Source organism: Lepisma saccharinum, chromosome 20 (assembly GCF_977018435.1).
Source record: "Lepisma saccharinum chromosome 20, izLepSacc3.1, whole genome shotgun sequence".
NCBI lineage: Eukaryota > Metazoa > Arthropoda > Insecta > Zygentoma > Lepismatidae > Lepisma > Lepisma saccharinum.
In genome coordinates this window covers 20627421-20651156 of record NC_139248.1, presented here as the reverse complement: position 1 = coordinate 20651156, position 23736 = coordinate 20627421, and the positions used below count along the sequence as shown (strand labels likewise).

At 38.3% G+C, this 23736-nt stretch overlaps 1 protein-coding gene and 1 long non-coding RNA gene across 2 annotated transcripts in view; one reads left to right on the top strand and one right to left on the bottom strand.

The window, feature by feature from the left end:
- LOC146003752 (uncharacterized) overlaps positions 1–23736 on the bottom strand; it is a 434112-nt gene that overhangs the window by 143052 nt on the left and 267324 nt on the right. The window lies entirely within an intron of this gene.
- Positions 464–22092, top strand: LOC146003542 (uncharacterized). Its single transcript, XM_083141836.1, has 3 exons — positions 464–707; positions 7317–7374; positions 21554–22092. Exons 1-3 carry the CDS (start codon positions 486–488, stop codon positions 21835–21837), a joined length of 564 nt encoding a protein of 187 aa, XP_082997962.1. The 5' UTR covers positions 464–485; the 3' UTR covers positions 21838–22092.

Sequence of the window (23736 nt, the reverse complement as noted above, 5' to 3'; positions counted from 1 at the left end):
TTATGCCGCCCCCTCTAGAAAGCAGCTATGTACTACCTACCTTTACAATTCCAGCCCCTGCGAAAAAAATCCTGTGTACGCCAGTTTGTGCGTGTGTGTGTATGAATCATTTGGTTTATTTTACTTCGTCTTTCTGTCAGTTTTGGCAAATCGCAAAGATGAGGATGAAGATGAGTGATGAAATTAATGAAGGGACACTCACAAAGAACACTCATGCGCAGACTGGGATTTGAACCCGGTACTCCCGACTTCGTAGCGCACTGTTCTAACCACTCCGCCACGGAAATCGGTAATTACTATTTTAAAATTATTATTCATTTACTTTACAAAATATGCTGATGTTTCGAAGCAAGGTACTTGAATCACCCAACTAATATTCTTTTCAAATACCACACTGCGCGCGCGCACGCGCACACAAAACTACTTTCCCGCCAATATTTAATCTTCCTTCATTTCAGAACAACACATCATCAAGAGTGCCAACAATGAATTGCAACAATGGCAACTTCGGCGAAGGCGGGAAGAAGAACTACGGTCTGAAGCACATCCCGTCGCTGTCCAGCCTGAAGGAGGTGGTGGTAGGGGGGCTGGTGTCCCCCACCTCCTCCCTCGGCAGCACGGCCACTCCCCGCAGCAGCGTGGAGGACCTCAGCGAGTACACGGACGCCGACGAGACCATCTCAGCTCCCACAGAGTTCCTGGCAGAGGTACGCTATGCAAACATTCAGAGTCGACACCAAAGACCGATTGACACGCAACAGGATGCCCAGTAGGAATGTCCTATACCGCGTTTGTTACAACCTGTCCCCTTTCCCGCGCTAGGGAGCGCTCGGCAGTTTCGGTGCCAATGAGAAACGAGGAAAAAATCGTCTGCTGGACAGAGAGGAGCGAATGGAAGTCAGAAGAGAGGCGCTTACGTAGACGCTGTTGCGACGATGCGTATTTTAATTGGCTGCCTGGCTTTGACTTTCCCCAGCACCGAGAAAAGCCAGGGAGCAACTAGCGCGGGAAACGGGACAGGTTGTAACAAACGCGGTATAGTTGGCGCTGGACTGGCTACCCATTTGCTAGTTTTCGCCTCACACGATACTTGTTACTGTACTTGTGGTCATGCTATTGTTCCCATAAGACATTGCGCAGAGCAGACAAGCTAAAAAGATGGACGAGCAAATTGAAGAACGTTGTAAGAGAATTACTGGTCTATTAAAAATTAAAAAAGAAAAACTATAGACTAGAAATTGGTTCGAAAGAAAATATGGTAATGAATGCGTACTGAACAAGCTTTTTAATGAACTCGGATATGCATTTTCTGCACGAAGTTCGAAGGATTCTTTTATAAAAAAAAATATCTTGTTCAACAAAATATATTAAACATTTCATACACTTAAAGATTTTCATTATCGTCTAATCATATTTATCACGTACAAAACTATCGCTTTGCATAAATACCCTAATGAAGTGAACACGAATGTACATCATTTCTATTACTCGTTCTTTTATCGAGAAGCGAACAAAACAAACCAACACTCGGAAACCACAGACAAAAACTTTCCTTCGACGAACACAGATTATCTTCTCATGGCAAAACTTCGCTCTGATTGGATGTTACATAGAATCCAACCGGGAAAGCCAGTTGCAATTAGAACATGGCCTATTCCTCAAAACTAGTCAAGTTGTCAGCCAGGCAGTCATCACTTCCGGTCAGGTAGCCAGTTCAGCGCCAACTAGGACATTCGTACTGGAAATCCAGTTCCGTGTGATTCCACCTTAACACTGGTCAACATTTTGGAAAAAAAAATTACGTTTTCAAACCAATAGGTGATTCTGGATCTGGAAGTATTTTGAATGCTGATAACGGAAATTACGTCCATTTCTTCCCATCATGTCAGGATATTTCCTCACGCCACACCAGGTTCAATCAACCCAACATATTACAACATTGAGTTCTAGACATTTTGTTAAGGAAATTTTTATGAGGGATTTCGAAAATAAAACTTACGTAACAAAAGTCTGTACAATTTTTATGCCAATTATATACGTGAAGGTGGAAGTTTAAATGTTTATTTTTCTATATTAATTTATAGTTCAACATTGGAGGATTTGTATTGTAGAGAAACAATATTTTATCACCATCTAAACAGAGCCATCTATTGAGGAAATGATGAAACTACACATTTTATTGTAAAATTGAGGTAGTTAATATATTGCTGTTTCCTGAAAAAAAAAACAAAAAAAAAACAGACGTGATGCGTAAAAATGGATTTCATTTTTGGATTTAGCATGCTGGGATTATTCAGAGCCAACAGTTATCTCCCAGACATCCAAACTCATGTCGACCAGTGTAATTGTTTGTGTACGGTTTAAAACGAGTTTAGAGGACGCTGGTGCTTTCAATTATTTTTCCTGATTTTATGGATTGTTTTGACATAAAAATATCCAATTTTTTAAAAATCATACTTTAAACTAAGTACTGCCTGCATAAAAGTTTTTTTTTCAAATATTTCAATTAACATAGCATATACTATTAGTGTAATTATAGTATGCACTATTCATTTAATTATGTAATGAAATCATATGAAAATATTATTTTATGTGAAAAAAGTGCCAATTCACTACAGCGTCAAACTAACTAACTAACTCTCTAGCCTTCTTAAACCCAAAGGTCCATAGCTGCAGCAACTACAGCGTCAAAATTCACTGAAAATCAAACAAAAGGGAATGGATTATGATAGAGAATGTTACTGGATTAAAAATTGCCACTTTGATAGGTAAAATAATAGTTTGATTTCGAATACATCCAATTTTGTAATTATATATAATTAACGTCACACCAGTGGTACATCAGAAATGTAAGGAAACAATAGTTAAAAAACTTTTAATAGCCTTCTATAAATCTTGGTTTTAACCTTCAACGTACAGCTTATTGCTCTTAGATAATAACAAAATATATAATCATCGTCAAAATGATTATATTGTAATGGCTAATGGTATAGGACGCCTGTGCTTCAGAGTAAGGAAAAAAAATATCATGTTTTCACACCTCTGAAAAATTTTGGTTATAGGCCTCGCTTGTATTGTATGCTTCAGGTCCCGCACCCATCTAGGGCTGGCTTTGAAAACATTACAGCAAGAAATGTGTTATAATTTTGAAACTAAAGTATTATTATTATTATTACTCAGCGTAACGCTCTGTAATTTTCAGGGAGATTTCAGAACAAAGGGCAGACGACACATCTCCCTTGAGGATTTCACCAATCGAACATAAGCTTGTGCGACCTGTCGTGTCGCTACGGTGTGAAACGTTGTTGCTGATTGGCACGTTCCAAAACGACATGCGCGTACCTCCGTGGCTTAGCACACCACGTTACGACGTCAAGGGTCTCGGGTTCGAATCTCGTCCTGGGCTTTGGTGTTCTTTGCGAGTGTCCCTTCATCCATTTCATCGTTATCGTCACTCATCCTCATCTTCGTGATTAGCCAAAAGTGGCAGAAAGCCATGTAAAATAAACCAAATGAATCAATCAAACAAGCGACATGTTTCGAGTGTGGCTTGTCGCTTCGGTCTAAAATCTCCCCAAGGGGCAGGCGACACGTGTGGTCTGAAATCTCCATAAGGGAGGATTCAGACCGAAGCGACACGCATGCGCTTTTTTTTTTTAATTGTACTGAAGGGGCACGTGATGCTTGTCGCTTCGGTGTGAAATTTCCGTGTGGATTGTCGGCTTCCGCTTGTCGCTTCAGTCTGAAAGGGACTCTAGACTCCCCTCCCTTGAAATATGGGAAAATGCACACTTCTCCGTCCCTTGTCATTGTCTTTTCCTATATCTTCGTTCTAGCATTTCACCTTTTCTCACTTTTAGTGCCTCTTCGTTGCTGTTCACTTAATCTCTTCTTGGCCGTTTTTTTTGTATCTCGTCTGTTAGTTTTCTCTATTCTTCTTCTCTATCAAACTCCTGCCACTCTTCTACCTTCCTCCTCTCTCTCTTTTTCATGTTTTTCTTCTAAATTTCTCTTTTGTTTTCTCTTTGGATTTCGTTATTTCTCTTTCTTTTGTTTCGCTTCTATAGTTGTTCCTCTCTCATCTCTTTCCTTTCTCTATTCTCTCTATCTCTCTCTCTGCAGCTTGCCCTTTTTCTCTTTCGCTTTTCCGTTTCTCTCTATATATATTTCTTTGTCTTTCTCTCTTCTCTCTCTCTGTTTTTATTTCTTTGCCTTTCTATCTTTTTTCTATTTCTTTATCTTTCTCTCTCTTCATTTCTCTCTGCCCGACTTCTCTATTAATTTCTCTGTATCTCCTTTCGCTTCCCTCTTTGATTCTCCCTCCCCTTCACTCTGAGTTCGGGCGTGTTGTCTCCCTTCTTTATTTCTTCTTCTTCAACTGTCACATTTTCCTTATTCCTGTGCTCTCTCTTTGTGTCTTCTGAGACATTTCCCTTCCCTCAATTTCTACCGCTTATTTCATCTCACTTCTTTCTCCTAACACTCGCTTAAAACACTTCGTTCTTGTGATGGCATGTATGATATCTAAGGATGGAAACTTTATGCAATGAAATTATTTTATGCCACAGTTTATCCGGTGCCTCAGATTATATTTATGTTATAATTCCTTGATAATGCATCACACTTCTTTCGATTTTCTGATGTACATCTTCATTTGGAAAGAAAAAAAAATTCTGTATCACGGCTAATCTATTTATTCTTCTTGTCGTACACACTGCTACCTTTCGGAAAAAAATGTGAAATTGTCTTGATTTCTTTTTGTACAGGCACAGTTTCAGACTTTTCGAGATTTCAAATAACATCCCTGTCCAACGACTTTCAATTGTCAATTCTGTTTTTTTATGAATGCTCTGTTTGAATGAAAATGGACGGTATTTGACGCATGACCCGTGTACCATAAAAACTTGGCACCTATCTCTCCAATGCGTGGATAGTTTCATTGATTGGTTTGGTTTATTTTATTTCGCTTTTCTGCCACTTTTCGATAATCGCGAAGATGAGGATGAGTGATGATATGATGAAACTGATGAAGGGACACTCGCAAGGAACACTTATGCGCAGGTCGGGATTCGAACCCGGGACCACTGGCGTTGTAGCGTGCTGTGCTAACCACTCAGTCACGGTGGTGAGCAAAAAAGTTAATAACGCAATTTCGAAGTCTGAATCATAAATTAGAAAATTTTAGTCAATAATGTGTAAAACCATAATATGTAAATTCAAACTGTGAGAACAACGGCTAAAATGATGTTTCATTTATTAACGCACAATCTTCTAATATAAAAATGGATGTATGTGTGTGTGTGTGTGTGGCTGTTTGTTCCGGCATAACTCTCGAACGCCTGGAGCGATTTCAACTAGTGTTGCCCACGGGACGAGACGGGACAGGCTTTTAAAAATTCGAGACGAGACGAGATTGACCATGTGTCATAAGACAAACGAATATTTTCGAGACGAGACAGCATTTCCACGAGACGAGACAGGCCAAAGTCTCGTCTCGTGGGCAACACTAATTTCAACCAAACTTGGTACACGTATCACTTGCAATCTCGAAAGAAATACTGTGGGGGTAAGACACCCCTGGCACTCCTAGGGGTGGGGGTGGGAAGGGGGTGACATGTAAAAATAATCGAAAACGACCGATATTAGTGTGGAATCCATAGTTGTCGGGGTCGCTAAGATGAATAGTGATACTGCCAATGCCGTTCAACTCCAAGACACCCCTGGCACCCGTAGGGGTGAGGGTGGGAAGGGGTGACATATAAAACGACCGATATTAGTGTGGAATCTATAGTTTTCGGGGCCGCTGAGATAAATAGTGACACTCCCAATGCCGTTCAACTCCAAGTTAATTTTACACTATAGTTAGGATTCATTATATTCCTGTCTAATAGAAGATTGGGATAAATAAATACCCGGGCAACGCCGGGCAATCAGCTAGTAATAATAATAATAATAATAATAATAATAATAATAATAATAATAATAATAATAATAATAATAATAATAATAATAAACTTTTGTGGGAATTCTGTAGGGAAGTAACATATCCCCGAATTTTGACCCACGCCCAGAATTAGGGCTAAGGAAGAGAAAAAGAAAACACCTGATGAATGCGTTTCTAAATATATATTGGGTCGAAGGAGTAGGGGGCGACATCCTCCGGGTATGCAGCAACGTTAGGTTTACAGTTTTGTTTACAGGCTCCCTTAGTCACGAGAAGGTCACGTGATATCGATTGTCAGTTGTCTCACATGCACAGTCAAATGGATCAATATAGTATATTTGTGATGCAAAATATTTACTAAATTCTTTTTAAAAATGCCCTGAAGTTGGATATTTTGAGTTCCTTGTGACGTCACTTTTACGAGTCTTCCTAAAGGTGAAATATTTAGAGAAGGAGAAGGGGGGTATGAGAGAAGGGCGGAGGGAGAGAAAGAACTGGAAACAGGGTTGGCAAAATTTTTTGTCTTTCTTAATAGAAGCAAATAAAACTTTTTTTATGTACGCAGGATTTCTATTCGGAGGGGCTGGAATTGGAAAGGTGGATATTATATAGCTTCGTTCTGAGGAAGAAACAGTATAAAATATTTCTTATTTACCATGTTCAACCTTCGTTTTAAAATTGTCATTTTAAGAAGAGTTTGCATTTATGACTGTACCCGAGTTCTTTACTTTGCTCAAAATTTTCTCAAAAAGCTCCACCTGCGTACTTCATTTGTTTTAAACATGTTATTAACAGTGTTTTGATAAACAACAACAGAAACATGTTTTAAACAAATATAACGTTTAAAACATAGTGCCAAGAAGACTTATTTTCCAACGAAGGACAGTGTTTCTAGCAAACACCTAAATAACTTCTCATAATACCTATTTACGTTACTTGTTAATAACAATTTTACGAACAAATCTCACGTATTTTTTTTAAAGTATAAGCGTCTCTTTGAAATTTTGAAATATCTACTGTTTCGTACTTAAACACAAGATGTTTATTATGACTTAATTAAAACGGTCATCAGTAGAAAAAAGCACAACCCCACTGCAGTTTATACATGTAACACACACTACGAGTTACAGCTTATCTAAGATTATGTAACTGTAAAAGTAATTTACAGTTACGTTTTAAGGTAGCATTAACTGTAATTGGGATAGTTTCAAAACAGTAACTCAACTGTAAAAGTTGTAGCTTTTAAATGAACTTTACAAGGAAAAACTTTAGCTAACAACAAGGTTTACATTTTCACGTCAACAATTGTGTGAATTTCACTCACACTGTTGCCAACATGTATCGTATTTAATTTATCTCTTTCTCTCTGCAGTTCCTGTCGGCAATGATGATGAAAGATTACGGAAACGCTCTGAAGTATTGTAATCTAAGTAAGTATAGTCACATTAAGATAGAATGCATACTGGTGGAAGCCAGTAGCGTGCGAAGAGTGGAGGTAATCGGGTCATAATCCCCCCTTTTGCCTCAGTTTTCCATTAAGAAGGTTGAAAGCAGGGAAATTTTGCAAAATGTAGAAAAAAATTACTAAGAAAAGATATATATTATATATAAGGGTTGCCCAAATGAAACTAAGACTTATACATTTTATATTTTAACCACGCATGTTCTTCGCTCAGGGTATCCATACCCTTGTGACGCGCGGGGACACTTGCTTGAACAGACAAGGTGACTATGTGTAGAGGATGGATCACTTTTACTTCCTGTATGTTCACATATTCCAACCAATAAATCATAACAGAAAAAACCAAGTGTCTCACTTTCATTTGGGCAACTCTTATATAAAAGAAGTTAAAACTTCCCTCTTAAGGTCATATCCATACTTGTGAAATATCTGAGCATGCCAGTAGGTGGCGTCGTCTTATATATGTTTACGTTCAGGATTTTTCGTATGACGTACCTTCAAAACTCTAAAATCCTTGCGCAAGTGGTGTGAACTGCAGTGCTTGGTTACAAGTAAGTCTTTCCAAGTATAATTCAATCTAAACTAATGCATGTGCAGGAAATTAACTGATTTAAACTCACAAAATTATAATGCTAGTTTTCTTCAGGAAATCAAGAACCTCAGTCATTTGTATAATTTTCCTTGAAGATCACGGAAGAAACATCTAACATCATTGATCCCGGTGTGTGATAGTTTATTACGAAATATAATAGCTAGCCACTTCACGGGATTTGCGAAAGGGGTGTGTAATATGGCCATAAGAGGGCGTTATATCTTCTTTTTCTGCAGTCAGTACTACATTTTGCAATCTTTTACAGTATTCAACGTTCTTTTGTTCAGGAATGCTGGCCCAAACAGGGGAATTATGCACCTGGCAACCCTCCTTAGAGACCTGCACAAGACCCGGAAAAAACCCGTCTGCGAGGAGGCGCGCCTACAATAATATACAACACGCACCTCAAGCCCAGGTGTTCGACATAGCGCAAGCGAGCTTCACGTCACAGTTGTGCACAGGCATCGATGCCTGTCAGGCTTTTCTATTACCCGGGTCTTAAGAAGACCCGTGAGACTCGATGTAGTTCTTGCAGGTGGACGCGAGCCCTGCTGTCAGTGTTGCCAACGGCCGTTATATTTCACTACGCATGGAAATATTTGAATTTCTGCTAGCCGCAGGTGCCTTGAGGTTGTATAACCATTGGCGTAGCAAGGGGTGGGTGAAGTGGGCGACCACCCTGGGCCTCGTGCATGTAGGCGTCTCGCGTCCCATGAGGTTGATACGAAAAACGTAATAAATGGAAGTGAGAAAGATAGAAAAGGCTCATTTTTGTGGGCAATAAAATTAAAACATTTTTTTATCTGGCTTTATATTCTAGTTTAACGTTATAATTTGAATGAATACGTCAAATCAGAGGCGGGCGGGAGCTCTAAGCCTAAGGGGCTCCAAAAAGTCAAAATAATTCTCATTTCTCATGTGAAACATTAACGCAAAAATTGCTTGGACAATTTTATCCAATTATTATTTTCTTGAATAGAAAGCGCTTTGTCTTGGCTTTTCTTCTGTCTCGTGACCTTGCATAGCCTACACAATTTTAATATGTTAATGATAAAGCACCTCAAACTGCCACGGAGCAAAGTATGGGGCATTTAAATGATTCCGGTGTTTTAAACTGAAGAAGGGTATGGATAATATTATCAGTCCTTCTTCAGATGCAGCTATTGCCCTCTGTAACGGGCACGATGATGATATGTCTTCCAAATTTCCTGATCAAGTTCTACGTTTCAGGAATGTTCTTAAATCTGAAATCAAGTGCTTTGGCAAAGTTACTTCTCCTTGATAGCTCTACACTAGCTTCCAGTGTTCTCTGTATCCTGTACTGCCTTCTGTTTGTTTCCTACTCTTCAAGTAACAACCACGAAAAAAGAACTATCTTTCTCAAAATTCAAACTTAGGAAAAACTTCTGGAAGGTAGTGTCGAATGGTATGATTCAGCCCAAAATTTACCGGACTCAGTAATCTCACTCTTGAACGAGAAAGGGCAAGATCTAATGTAAAAGTATCATTCGCTGCCCAGAAGCCAGCTTTCTGTTAAGCAAGGTGGTTTGATTTAAATCAAAATTTAAATTGGGGAATTCTATTTTAAAAAATCACTTATTGAAATCACTTTAAATAAAATTACAGAATAATGTACACAAGAAATTTGTAGATATCAGAATCACTTTTTGCGAAAGTATATTAATCTCGTAATCATTTAATGGTGTTTATTATACTCTAAGAAAGGAAATAAAGGAAACAAAATATATGTCCTGATGGGGTGAAGCTCATATGAAAATAAATGTAATATGTCATCTGAAAAAAAAAACACTTAAATTTCTCTTGATTTAGAATTCAATAATTTTTATAAGCAAGAATAGTACATTTTTTAAATAGAATAATATACAAAATACTAATCATGTTAAATCGTAAATAGTGTCATTTTAATTAAACTGTAAATAAATATGGCAGCTGATATTTGGCTTACTATCATTAAAACCTCTAAAATTCGGCTACAAAGACTGTAAATATTATTTTAAGTTAAAATTATAAAGTACATCCAGAATTTATATTTTCACTGTAAGAAAAGTTACTGAAATTATAATAGTTTCATTAACACACTCAACAAACATTTTCATATTAGGTTCATTATGTTCAGTTCCAGAAACAGAGAAATGCATATTTACATGTAATTTGTTATTTGCTTTAATCAAACTGTTCAAATATTTTACAGGGCCGTTTATCAGAAAAAGCCTTTCTATTTAAAAAATATGTCTATGTGTACGATGCCAAAGAAAATATCGATTTAAATAAAAAATATAAAAATATATTAAAAAAACATTATTTTATCCACCCAGCTGTTTAGAGGGGCGGGGAAGGGGATAAGTAAGTATTTGTATTTTCTTCTTTTGAATACATAAATGTCAAAGAAAGATATGTTAGAATATGTGAAAATTCAGAGGTAGAGCATCGATTTGTATAATTATTAATGTAAGTGTAGCCGCAATCAGCCATTCTAAGTAATTACATACATTTCCTGGAAGAATCTGACTGTACTTGAGGGACCCAAATTTGTTTCTTGCGGACGCGTACTTTACGATTTTGTTACCCAATTAGTCAAATATTTAATATTACAAGAACATTAAGACGTAACAACAAAATGAGATTCGCAATTATTATTATCATCTAAGCCTTAAAATTCAAAGTAAACTGGTACAATTAATGTGCAACAAAGTCAAAATTGCTAATTAAAAAAAGTCAAATTAGCTGTATCAATTGATTACACAAAGATTTCACACTTACGGTGCAAATGACTATCGTTTTAAGATTTGTTGATGTTGAAACCGATTGTGTCGAAGACCTTGAAGGTAGATGCTTTGGGCCCCTGGACAGGATTGTGGTTTAGCGCAGCTCCTTCTCCCCGCTCTATCAAGCACAGACATTTTATGTGCGTCCTTCGATATTTTCTACTTAAGCCATGGTTTGTGACATTTACATCCTACAAATTTTGAAATGAGGAAACAATGAACGACTCATTAAATAATATATAGGTTATATTTAAAGGTTCTTATTTAAGGATATTTCAGTTGTCTTACTGTCTAAAGAACATCTTAAAAAACGTATTATTACTACTGCCTTGGTTAATGAAATTTCCAGCAGCGTGTTAATGTAGCTCTGCCAAGTGTAAATTTCTCTGTCGCGTACTATTAAATATAATTCTCGTCAGAAATTAATTATTATTATAGGCTATTATATAAATATAATAATTTGCTGACGTTTCCTTGATGACTGTATATCGATTCACATTGATATTTCAAACTTAAGAACGGATGGAGCCTTGCATTCTAATCTCGCCCAGGGCCTCGCGATATGTTGCTACGCCACTGTACCTAAGATTTTTGTAACTCCTCAAATTAGTTTCATTATTATGTCAAACCAACTACAACACATTTTCCAAATTTGTTTCGAAGGTCTTCAAATAGGTTTGTGTGTCTTGTTCATTTTATGTCACTTTGCTGGTCTTTAAATCGTAACTCTCCTCTCGGTTTCATTTTTACGTTGTTCGTTTGTTTAAATGTGTAAATAGCATTGCCTGCTATTTGCACTCGTATGAAGATACAAGCTAACAATAATTATATTTTGCATCGTATTACTATCAACGCGGTCTGTAGAACTAGATAACTAGCAACAACATTTTTTTTTGTACTGGGTACAGAGTCTGAAGAAAACCTTTCTAGAAGATTGAAACGTTATGTTTAGTTTATGTTTTAAAATAAAATAAATTTCTGCGTTGGTCGGCATATTCAGTTTTTCATATCATGGAAACAAGACTTACTGGTGTTACAACAACATGAGCGAACGACGATTTGTTGAAAGAGATGACAATATTAAAAAACCTCTTATAATGCAAATTCTGATTTCATGTTCCATTTTATGAACCATCGTGCCTTAGTGTTCGGAGGGGGGGGGGATCTTGAGCAACTAATTCGGATATTGAATTGGCAAAATTACACCATAGAGAAAATCTGTTTGATTGATTGATTCATTTATTTGGTCAATTTATGCACAATAAGGCTAATCGGGATTGGACCTATAGTTTAAAGTGGGATCCGAACCACCATGTGCCTCCACCGGGTATCGAACCCGGTACCCCTTCATTACAAGGCGACGACACTACCACTGTGCCATAGGGGAGCACCACCCCAAAAAAGTATAATGTAGAACAACCACCAGTAACACAAAGTTCCATAATATTTACGATGGCACTTTTTGCGAAACTTGGTTCGTACTCCTTTACAGGTGTCAGCAGTGGCGGCGATAAGGGGCGGGGCCAAGAGAGAGCAGTAGACCCTCCCCCCGACGTTTTGAAACTTTTGCACCACGCGAACCTCATGTATCAAGGGAAATTAAACTGTCCTTCCCCCCCCCCCCACTTTTGCACCTTGGCCCCTTAGTTTTAGAACCCAATCGCCGCCACTGGGTTTGAGTGATACAAATGTTTTCTACCAAGGAATAAATGTCTGCAATTTCAAATTGATAAAAGTGATGAACATTTTGAGTGCTCCTCGAACAGTTTAGAATCTAAAAGTTGGCAACGGTGACTGCGTGACTCGTGTATCTGCAAAACCGGAATGAGCGTTCGCTGAAGATAAGCGAGCTTCTTCTTGCAAGGCCTTCCAGTTACCCGTGGGCTTTCGATGCTTGACGGGTCGAAACTCAGGTTTATAGTTTTACTCGCCCGCCCGACCAGCCAGGCGGGCCTAGTAAGCGATTCTGACCGATATGCGGCCCTCTGCACCCCACTACTAAATCTCTTTTACAGTCTTACGGAGGACGCCCTATATGCTGGCAAGGGAAATGGAGAGCGGGGAAGCGACAAATCCAGCGAGATAAGAAATGCAGCAGCCTGTAGAACAAGGTGCACTTATAATGGAGAAAATAAAATTAAGTAAGTGTAATGTAACTAACCTATATTGTTGTTGTCATATGTGTAAAGCTATTGAGTATTTGTATGTGTGCATGCATTTGGGGTATGTGGATATGTATGTGTATACAGTGGTATAACTAAGGATTTACTGTAAAGAAACTGCAATCTGTAAAGAAAAAAAAGCATCACTGTATTCTTATTATGAATGTTGAAATGTTTTTGATTCGCATCTCTCTATCATGTTCGATTGTTAGAAGCATTCGTCTGGTATCAGAGTGTCATGTAGTGTTATTCTTTGTACGAGCAGCTAGGGACAGCATTAGCAGCTTGGGAAATACATGCTAACAGCACCAAACCTGACCTGTCTAACCTATCCACGTATGCACAAAATAGCTTAAATAAACAATATATAACTTGCCAAAACTATACCTAACTAATGCTGTCCCTATCCGCTCGTATTCTTTTTTTGTTTATTGTTGGAAATTTCTGCTAGAGGGCTTTGTGATCGAGTGATGCAGTCTGATTGGCGGGAGTCCATAATACGATTGGTAGTGTTGCCCACGAGACGAGACTTTGGTCCGTCCCGTCCCGTCTCGTGAAAATACTGTCTCGTCTCGAAAATATTCGTTTGTCCCGTCTCGTGTCCCGTCTCGAAGGGTTCTGTCCCGTCTCGTCTCGTCCCGTCTCGTTTTGTCTCGTCTCGTCTCGTAAAAGTGATCCATGATATCATGCCAACAAAAGTCAAGAGTAGCAGAAACACGAAATATTTTTCCGGAAAGTGGGATAAAGCTCCAAATATTTTACCCATTGTGTGGTGAGAATAAATAAGGTTCGTTAATCATGAGGACATTAATATTAAAAATGCAGTTTGTTGGTTACTGATTGCTAGGTATCTTATGAAATCTACCTTGTGGTTTTTCTGGCTTCCATACAAGAGTGTTCTTTTCATTACTGCTATACCTTTTGGAAGTTTTGAAATGTTTTCCACTAGACCTTCTTTCTTTCTGAATGTCGAACTTCCGTGCACTATGAAAATGTACATTTCTTCTTTAAATTCTAAGCTTGGCGCTCGGGAGCAACAAAAAAGTTTTTAAATGTGTAGTACGAACACAAAAGACTATTTAAAATTTCAATACTTAGTATAATACAAATAGAAAGCATTTATTGTTCTTAATATTGTTAAACATCTTCTATGACATAAGTTTCAAAAAGTGTTTCTTTGTGATATTGTGCTGTTTCTTATGCTCAGCTTATGACGCACATACTTCTTTGTTTTCTCTTTAGCCTCTAAGTCAGATACCACCACCGCTTGATCTAATTTATCTTTCGACAGGCACTCATGTCGGGGGAGGGTGTCCGAACCAAGTGTTTCAGAAAAAATGATAATAATAACATTAACGACAACAATTAAGCAAATGTTTAAATTAATACATTAATATAATTCATAGGTCTATTCACTTGAATATGTAAATTAATCAATTCTATTATTGTTATTACATGAAATATTACAAAGATTGTAGAAGAATAGTAATATAACAGCACGAATATTAGCTAATATCTAGCTTACGTGTAGTTAAGATCGCCTAAATTTGCATAAAAACAACTGTCCAGAAGTTTAATGTCAAAAAAGGTGATGAATTGAATATTTGCTAAATAACAAAAAAGGATGTTAAGTCCACTTGACGAAAAATAAAATTCCTGATTAATATTTTATTCTCATTATTATAAGTAGTAGTGTACATAAATCTTCATTGATACTGTCATTCAAAGCCGTATGATCGCAATAAAATCCTTGTTCGGCATAAAAAAGTAACCCTCGATTATGCTAAAGAAATATATTTTTGTTTAGCTAGAGCAAGGCCCCAGGAGGATGCAAGAAGCCGTTCCTGCAAAAGTGTATGTTGTACGAAGCGAAGAAACGTGACAAAACCACCACGTATGGAAGGCAAACCTGCATATATTTTATATCGCACATTTACAGAGCCGTGCCTCCTGAAGTTATAAAAATCCCAACTTCAATGATTCTTTTAGACGTGCTATAGTTGAAAAAAATATGTTTAGATGCACCAAAAGTGCATCATTATCAGATTATACATATAACGTGTTATTGGAATCAACATATTTGTATAAATTGGGTACCTTCCCGATTATGTAGTAATAACGTCGAGGTCTTGTAATCAAGGGTTCCCGCGTTCGATACCCAATGGAGGCACAAAGTGGATTGGATCTCACTTTAAACTGTAGGTCGGATCGCGATTTAGCCTATTTGTGAATCAAGTGGACTTGAAACCCAATATCAACCTTAAGAATATTAGAACCCACTAATTCACCCGCAGCTAAGTCAAATTTCACATATCCCTCTTCATCCTCGTTCATAGACTTCCTGCAATACTCTTGTGCATGTGGGTTGCATCCCATCAGGTGCGAGAAATGTGAAGAGTTATTCTTTCCCTGTACTGCGTTATTTCTTTTCATAAGAGTAAGGCTAAATTCTCGTTTTATCTGAACTTTTAAAAAAATGTGCAAAATACGTCTATATCTTTAAACAACCACCCTTTCTCATGTATGTGTAAAATAATCCCACTCTGTCTCAGAAAACCTCTTCCTACGATCAAATGAAGGAAACAACTCTCAAGTCTCAACAATTATAATTTTTTGCTTAAATTTCCTATAATTTATACAAACAGTAGCACACATCACGTCCTTTGGTGCAACACTGTCAACAGATAATGTTACTTTCCTCGTCCTAATAAATTTACTTCCAACCAGTGACGGCGCCAGGGAAATGTGACGGGGGGGGCGGAAGGCTGGCAACAAAATATTGTAAGGGGGCAGTCACATTAAAACGCCCGAAAACACTACACATATATATACACATATATACTTATAATAATAATAATAATAATAATAATAATAATATTATTATTATATTCATGTATGGTGTTTTGTGTTTGTCTTTTATTTAGAGTGGACGTTTACTGCCTAAATTTACTTCTTGATTACGAGTTTATCTCTACATGATTCGTTTTAATAAAGACATTAATTCTTTTTTATTGATAAGTTGCGTTGTCTCTAGTGGCCTATTTCAGTATTGGAAGACATTCATAATTTTATAATTCATCGTCTTTCTTGAGATGAAACTACTGATATAAATATTTTAGTTATAAGATAATAATATAAATGACGAAAAAATGCTTCGAAGAGTTTAATTTTCTTGCAAAATAAACGTGACGTTAGAAGAAATGAATCTTCTTAAGTGATTAGAAACAATGTGAGGCACTTCTCCTGTAGGAGAATTCTGCTCTATGTGCATTGGAGAACACATTGCCCACCTTTGGTACGTCCAGGACTTGACATTTCTTCTCAATGGCAAGAACAGCCAAATGAGGCAGTTTGCATCCAGCATCCTGTTTCGAGCAAGCCTTTTCAGAGATTTTAAGGACAACCATCTTCGTAATGCTGATGAGTTTTGGGCAAAATTTGTGTTTCACCTTTCAGGGAAATGTTATCACAGGATAAAAAAATCAGACAAAGGTTACAGTTATCTCGACCCTGGCATTACTTACTCTTACTCTACCACTCCAACGTATGTCTGTGCTACACAATTACAGGCACCTCTCGGGTTCGTGGGAAAAAGTTCTTTGATTTTGATATGTACGAGAAAGAGCGAACCTGCATCCAATGATTGAAGAGTGGCAAATCCTAATAAGCGTTCTTTTACCTGCCCGCGATATGTTTTGAATCGAATTTTAAGTGTAATTTGCATTTTAAGGTTCACGTTCAATACATTTCCAAATAATATCTCCTCATTAACTTTAAGAGTATCGAAGAAATTCCCTTTGTTACGGTTTCCTCAGACTCATCATCTCGAAATTCAAGTCCGTGAATAGTAAGAAACCGCGATGAATCCACAACAACTGACATGTAGTGTCGGTTTTTCTTGGATCACCTTTCGTCCTGGGTTCGATACCCAGTGGAGGCACTTTAAACTGTAGGTCCAGTCCCGATTAGCCTTACTGTGCATAAAGTGGACTTAAAATCAAATCAACCAACCAACCAAATCTTGAATCAACTTTGAATGTCTTTCAATAATTAGCGTTGTCACTAACGACCATGATTAGAATAATTTGCCCGTACTACAGATGATGTCTTGTGGTCCTGAAAATATTCGTGATGTTTTAAAACCATCCACATTCAACACTTTTTCCCAGTTCTTAAGACTGGTTAAAACTTAAGTTAATCTCGGCTATTACAGGACATAAATGAATGAGAAATCACCTATGCCCAGGTCGGCGCTCGAATCTTGAACGAAAGTCACATACACATAGCTATATATATACTAAACAAATTAATATTTGTTAATCAAGTTGGTATTATAAGCAGGAAAGTGATATCATGCAGAATACACCACTTTGAAAAGGTGAAAATCGTCATACTCTTATAAATAAACTCTCTTATTATTCGATATCTAATTAACTTCAGTTGGAGGGCCCGGGGGGGGGGGGGTGAAGTGCCTGACATGGGGCGTCCCCCTGCCTCCTCTGGCGTCGTCACTGCTTCCAACCCTCTAATAACTTTGCTGCTGATAGCCTCACCTTCGAAATGGAAGCTTGTGTGTCGGCGAATAATACAAAGCACTTGTGTTCACTGTCCCTCTTTCATCAAAGTCTGCCGTTTTCCTTTTCAGCTTTTTCTGCAAAACTTCCTGTCAGCAAGCAAAGCAAATTACAGAATTTTTATTTCCTCTCCCTTGCATCAACCTTCATTCCTACTTTAGGCCTGGATTTATGGCACTTACCCGCTACTGCAGGTCAACCTCGCCCCTATGTTTGGTGTTTACCCCCTGAAGCAACGGTGTCCATTTTTCAAAGCGAAACCTCTGTCAGTAAGGAACGGCGAAAAATAGTCTCGGAATACACCCTGGCCGTAAACAGGCTCCCGCCACCCTGACATTGGTGTCAGCTTCCCTCTGAAGTTTGATAAAACTACTTTGTGAAATTTGTTTAGTAACGATTGAAAATGTAGACAGTAGATACTACATGTATTTTGCTCATAAACTTGAAGGCTAAATTCACAGAATAAAAAGAACAGCTACAACATTCCTTCATCTGATTTAGAGAAAGGCTAATCGGGACTGGACCCACACTTTAAAGTGGGATTCAAATCACTATGTTCCTTCCTGTCCCGTCCCGTGAGCAACACTAACGATTGGGCTCCTCAGAAGTTGTTGCAAAACGTGTTCATTACTGACAGTTTGGTCAAGTCACGTTATCATTATTTTGAAGTGTTCGGATGGTGTGTAGAAAGTGTGACATTTCCCCACGTCAGCAAGAATTGTTTTTGTGCGTTTTCGTTCCACAAAGCAATATTTTAATTTTTGTTATTGTTTCTGCAAAATGTTTCATATACTTAAACCGTGGCTTAAGTAATAAATATATATTGTAGAGATGTTGAAAATAAATCGTCAAGTCGAATGCAATCAATAAAACATCTGAGAATGCAGAAGCGAAATGTTGAGCACTAAAAATAATGAAGTTAGGGATGCTGCCTGAATTTTTTTCTACACAAGAGCACTAAAAATAATGAAGTTAGGGATGCTGCCTGAATTTTTTTCTACACAAAGTGTAAAATAAGTCACGAACTTTGAACATTATAAAACAGTTTCGATCAGTTTGCCATTCATCCGAGAGCTCTTCAAGATTGTTCTGTTAGTATTTCTGATGATGTCAGACAATAGTGATTGGCCTGTATGTGCACATCTTATAAAACCTGTTATCATAATGTTCATTCAATTTAGCCGAACCCGTGGCGGAGTGATACGACGCCAGGGGTCCCGGGTTGGAATCCTGGGCTGGGCATGAATGTTTGTGAGTGTCCATTCATCAATTTCATCATATCATCACCCATCCCCATCCTCTCAAATTAGCCAAAAGTGGCACAGGAAGCGAAGTAAAATAAAGCAAATCAATCAATCAATGCTCATTTCATTCATTTTAATTAACCCCACTCCCCAAATGTAATAGTCACAACTGTGTAACATAAATATTTCCATTAGATTTCCAAATAATATTAAAATTTTAAATCGAATAAATGAAATAATATTAAGGTTTTATCTTGTATACACTGTTAAAAGATCCGCGGTGGTCCAATTGGTATTGCACGTGACTACCACTCGAGAGATTCGGGTTCGATTCCTGGGGTTTTTGAGTTTAGGTGGGGATTTTTCAGACAATATCCTTGCACAAAGCGATTCTGAGTCTTACCTGGGGGAATATAAGTGGCCGGGGCGTGGTGCTGATCACATCACCTCCACTATGGCCTAAATTGAGAATTTGTTGACCTTCATACCCTGCATGTTCCTTTATTTCACGGTGCAATGAATAGCGGATATCTTTATTTTTAAAAAAAAGAAATCATGTAATCTTGTTCGTCAAGCAACATACGTATTGTTTTGTACTTTCAGACGTCATTAGAGCAGTTGTTGACAACATATCTAAGTATAGTGAAGCTGATAGCATGTGTATCCAGATAAGAGAAATATGTTAATGAAAGCAAGACAGAAATTCCTAAGATGGGATGCAAGGCTTGAAGTCCTTCTCACACAGTGGCGTGCCCAGGATTTTCGAAAGGAGGGGGAGGGGGTTACGTATTCATTTTTAATAGACAGTCCTCTATTTTGCCATCTTTTGCTGCCTTTGGCGTTCTTTCCTTTTCAGGAATAAAGGACCAAAATAGGAGTTTATGACACCCACCAACCCTCCCTTTGGCAAGGAATTGTTCTTACATTAATCCTTACATAAGAAGAGGGGGTTGATGAAATTATATTCAAAATTCATATGTTACGGCTGTTACAAGTATAACGTTTTGGGAGCTCCCTTCATCAGACATTTATTCTTAGTTTGATTAATGTTTCAGAATGGGATAAATTTAAGAGAAGCAGTTACAATGAATCTTTTTAATAATGTTATGTTACATCGTTGGAACATAGCAACTTAACTGTGAAAGAAGCTTCATTATCATGTAAATCTTCATTTAAATAATAATAAAACTATAATAATTATTATGTAACTACACTTATATAAACAAAAAAGGAAGCAGTGATTTAATAACAAAATGGCTTACTGATAAGTGATAAAAAATGTATGGGACTCACAAGTGGGATGCACAAGTATTGCTCGGCAAAGTGTCCATGAGCATTTTCATTAATTTTCTCTTCCATCCTACGTGTACAGCAAATTATACCTAAATAACTTTTTATAGCAACAAGTAACTTTTGATAGCAGCACATACAATAATTAGTGGATAATTTTGAAAATAACGGATACAAATGAAAATTTCATTAGTAAATTAATATTTGGTTGTTATTAAAATTTCCTATGGCTCTTTTGAAATTTTATTTTTAACGGTTATACGTAATCAGTGTTTTTTCGGAATTTTGAACTACTAAGTTATTTAGAATCTAGTTCAGGATTTTTCTAGACTAATTTAAGATTTTTAGAACCTATTTTAGGATTTTTTAGCTTATTAAAGGAATCTAAAAGCACACATGAATAGACACAAATACTACTACTACTACTACTACTACTACTACTACTACTACTACTACTACTACTCCTGCTGCTGCTGCTGCTGCTACTACTACTACTATACTACTACTAATACTAATAATAATAATTATTATTATTATCACTACTGCTACTACTAATACTAATACTACTACTAATAATAATTATTATTATTATCATTATTATTATGATGATGATGATGATGATGATGAAAGCTTATAAAGGTAAGAAAGGTGAAGCGCTCCTCTGCGCTATGCACCACGCCATGAAGGCGTACAGGGGGTGTGGAGTTAGGGCCCCACACTTTCTTGGTCACGGCCGAAGGTGGAGGTGATGTAAACAGCACCACGCCCCTGGCCGCCATTACCCCCCCCCCGTTTCCTCCAGGTAACCACTTTATACGACGCTGGGTGGGCGCCGGAGCCGCTTGAACAGGTGGGAAGAAATCCCGGTTCTCCCCGCCGGGGATCGAACCCGGGTCTCTCGCATGGTTGTCAGGCGCCCTATCGAAAATAGCAATGGCGTTTATTATTATTATTAGTAGTAGTAGTAGTACTGGTATTACATCCAAAGTAAATATAGAAACACAAGATCTATGAAGTCTGACATTTCAGGAAATTACGTTCGCATTGACATCTCAAACGAATAGCACTTACCAAAATATATTATTGGCCTCCCCGATGGGGCAGGGGTAGCGTGGTCGCCTTGTAATCAAGGGATCCCGGGTTCGATTTCCGTTGGAGGCACCTAGTGGTTCGGATCCCACTTTAAACTGTAGGTCCAGTCCCGATTAGCCTTACTGTGCATAAAGTGGACTTAAAACAACAAATCAGTCCAATCCAAAATATATTATTTTTTCAAAATTTTCGTATGGACCAACAGGAGCCAAATTTAGCACAAGAACCTTTTCTTTTCAACTCTAACGTTTTCTTTCGAAAATTAATGTAACAATGAATTAACTTTCGTAAAACGTATTAAAAAATCAGCGGGAACTGAGTTCCGATTTAATTTTAAACTCTGCCTTTTAGAGCCTCAAAATACGAGGTGAGGTCTAAATGTTGGTGCGTCTTCTTTTTCGTTCCAGTGCATGACGAGACGTCGAGCAGCAGCGAGAGCGAGGAGAGCAGCAGCGACGACAACCGCCCCCTCGGGAAGTTCCCGGAACCGGAAGACTCCGACGCCACGACGGCCAGCTACTCCAGCCTGGAGGACGAGGAGGTGGACACCAAGCACCCGGACGACAACGCCGACGTGGGCAACGGCAACGGGAGCACCCCTACGCCTCCCCAGGGGAAGCCTTTCCTCGCCAGCAGCTCGGACTCCGAGAGCCCCACGGAGCCCATCAGCCAGACCATCGCCTGCATATGACCCGACGCATGAGTGCGTGTGAATGCGTGCGTGCGTGATACTCGTCCAGACTTTGCTCTTCATCTATATCATGTGTCCACGAAAAAGACTGAAGTCGAAAGTAATAAGTGGTAAAGTAAACAGAGCAGTTAATATACAGGGCGTTCCAATATAAATGTATAAACATTTTGAGTGATTATGAGGTCAGTGTTAATTAATATACAGTTCATTTTCAAAATTTAGCAGAATCTACAGACACAAATAATTTTCTCCGTCAACGTCTGTCTTCAAAGTGATGATCGTTCTGGTACAGGCGCTGCTCAAAAACGAAGAATCATCATTGCATTCGGTGCTTGTGCTCATTCTCGTTCAATGGCAGCTTTCAATTCGTCGACTCATCCCAGTTTTGTACCGTTTTATATTTTATGCATCCTCTACAAAACGTCTAGTGGCGTGAGGTCTGGTGAACAGGGAGGCCATTCTTCTGAACCTCTTCCTCCAATCCATCTCTTCAGCACATTCAGCCAAGCAATACTTACAAAACTGAACTCTCCGGTCCAGTCATCTGCATCGAGAGCATGGACTCCTCTTGGAACGTAACTCTTGCAATGGGTTATACGTCAAAACATCGACGCAAAAACATCGACAACAAAAACATCGCCTACATTTCATCGACAGTACAAAACATCGACAGTACAAAACATCGACAGCACAAAACATCGACGACAAAAACATCGACACCAAAAATATCGACGGCAAAAACATCGACGCCAAAAACATCGACGGCAAAAACATCGACACCAAAAACATCGACACCAAAAACATCGACGCCAAAAACATCGACGCCAAAAACACCGACGGCAAAAACATCGACAGCAAAAACATCGACGCCAAAAACATCGACGGTAAAAACATCGACACCAAAAACATCGACGGAAAAAAACATCGACGGCAAAAACATCGACAGCAAAAACATCGACACCAAAAACATCGACGGCAAAAACATCGACGCCAAAAACATCGACGGCAAAAACATCGACACCGAAAACATCGACAGAAAAACATCGACGCCAAAAACATCGACGGTAAAAACATCGACGGAAAGAACATCGACGGCAAAAACATCGACAGCAAAAACATCGACGGCAAAAAAATCGACACCAAAAACATCGACAGCAAAAACATCGACACCAAAAACATCGACGCCAAAAACATTGACAAAAACATCGACGGCAAAAACATCGACGCCAAAAATATCGACACCAAAAACATCGACGCCAAAAACATCGACGACAAAAACATCGACACCAAAAACATCGACGCCAAAAATATCGACACCAAAAATATCGACACGAAAAACATCGTCCGCAAAAACATCGACGCCAAAAACATTGCTATTTTTTGTCATTAAAACCGTTAATTTATAATGCAGTCATGTTTCATTATTATTGAAGGATGGCGGAAACTAGGAGGAGCAGAATAGAAAGACGGGGGTGAGTAACAGGGTGGAAAGTAGAGGGGTGCTAAAACTCCAACTCGCCCAGGTGAAATTTACATCTTGATTCGTTCCATGAATTGGATTTAGTGTTGTGATAATAGCATCATGAAGCTACAGCTCTTCTTTGTTTCGACCAAACATGCCTACATTGGTCGATCTTGTTTTTAGATTTCTTATCAGCCATGGTTGTTGCGCAAGAGCGGTATTTTCATTGATTCGATAATTTCGCGCTGCACGCGCACCTTCTGACATCAAAACAATATAATTATTAGCACTTGATTCTTGCCCCAAAGCTCAAACAATGGAATCGTAAACAATGCAAAGTGTCATGTTTCCTTCTGCTTTCTAGCAAGCTGCTTTTAACTTCATAGAAGGGATCGTTGTATGCTCGTTATATTGTGGACGTGGAAGAAATGTTCCTT

What these genes read in the sequence shown, in the direction of transcription:
- LOC146003542 (XM_083141836.1), top strand. Translation starts at nt 486, where the DNA reads ATGAATTGCAACAATGGCAACTTCGGCGAAGGCGGGAAGAAGAACTAC. An exon ending in CCACAGAGTTCCTGGCAGAG is followed by an intron (nt 708 to 7,316) that starts GTACGCTATGCA and finishes TTCTCTCTGCAG; the next exon opens with TTCCTGTCGGCAATGATGAT. An exon ending in TCTGAAGTATTGTAATCTAA is followed by an intron (nt 7,375 to 21,553) that starts GTAAGTATAGTC and finishes TTTTCGTTCCAG; the next exon opens with TGCATGACGAGACGTCGAGC.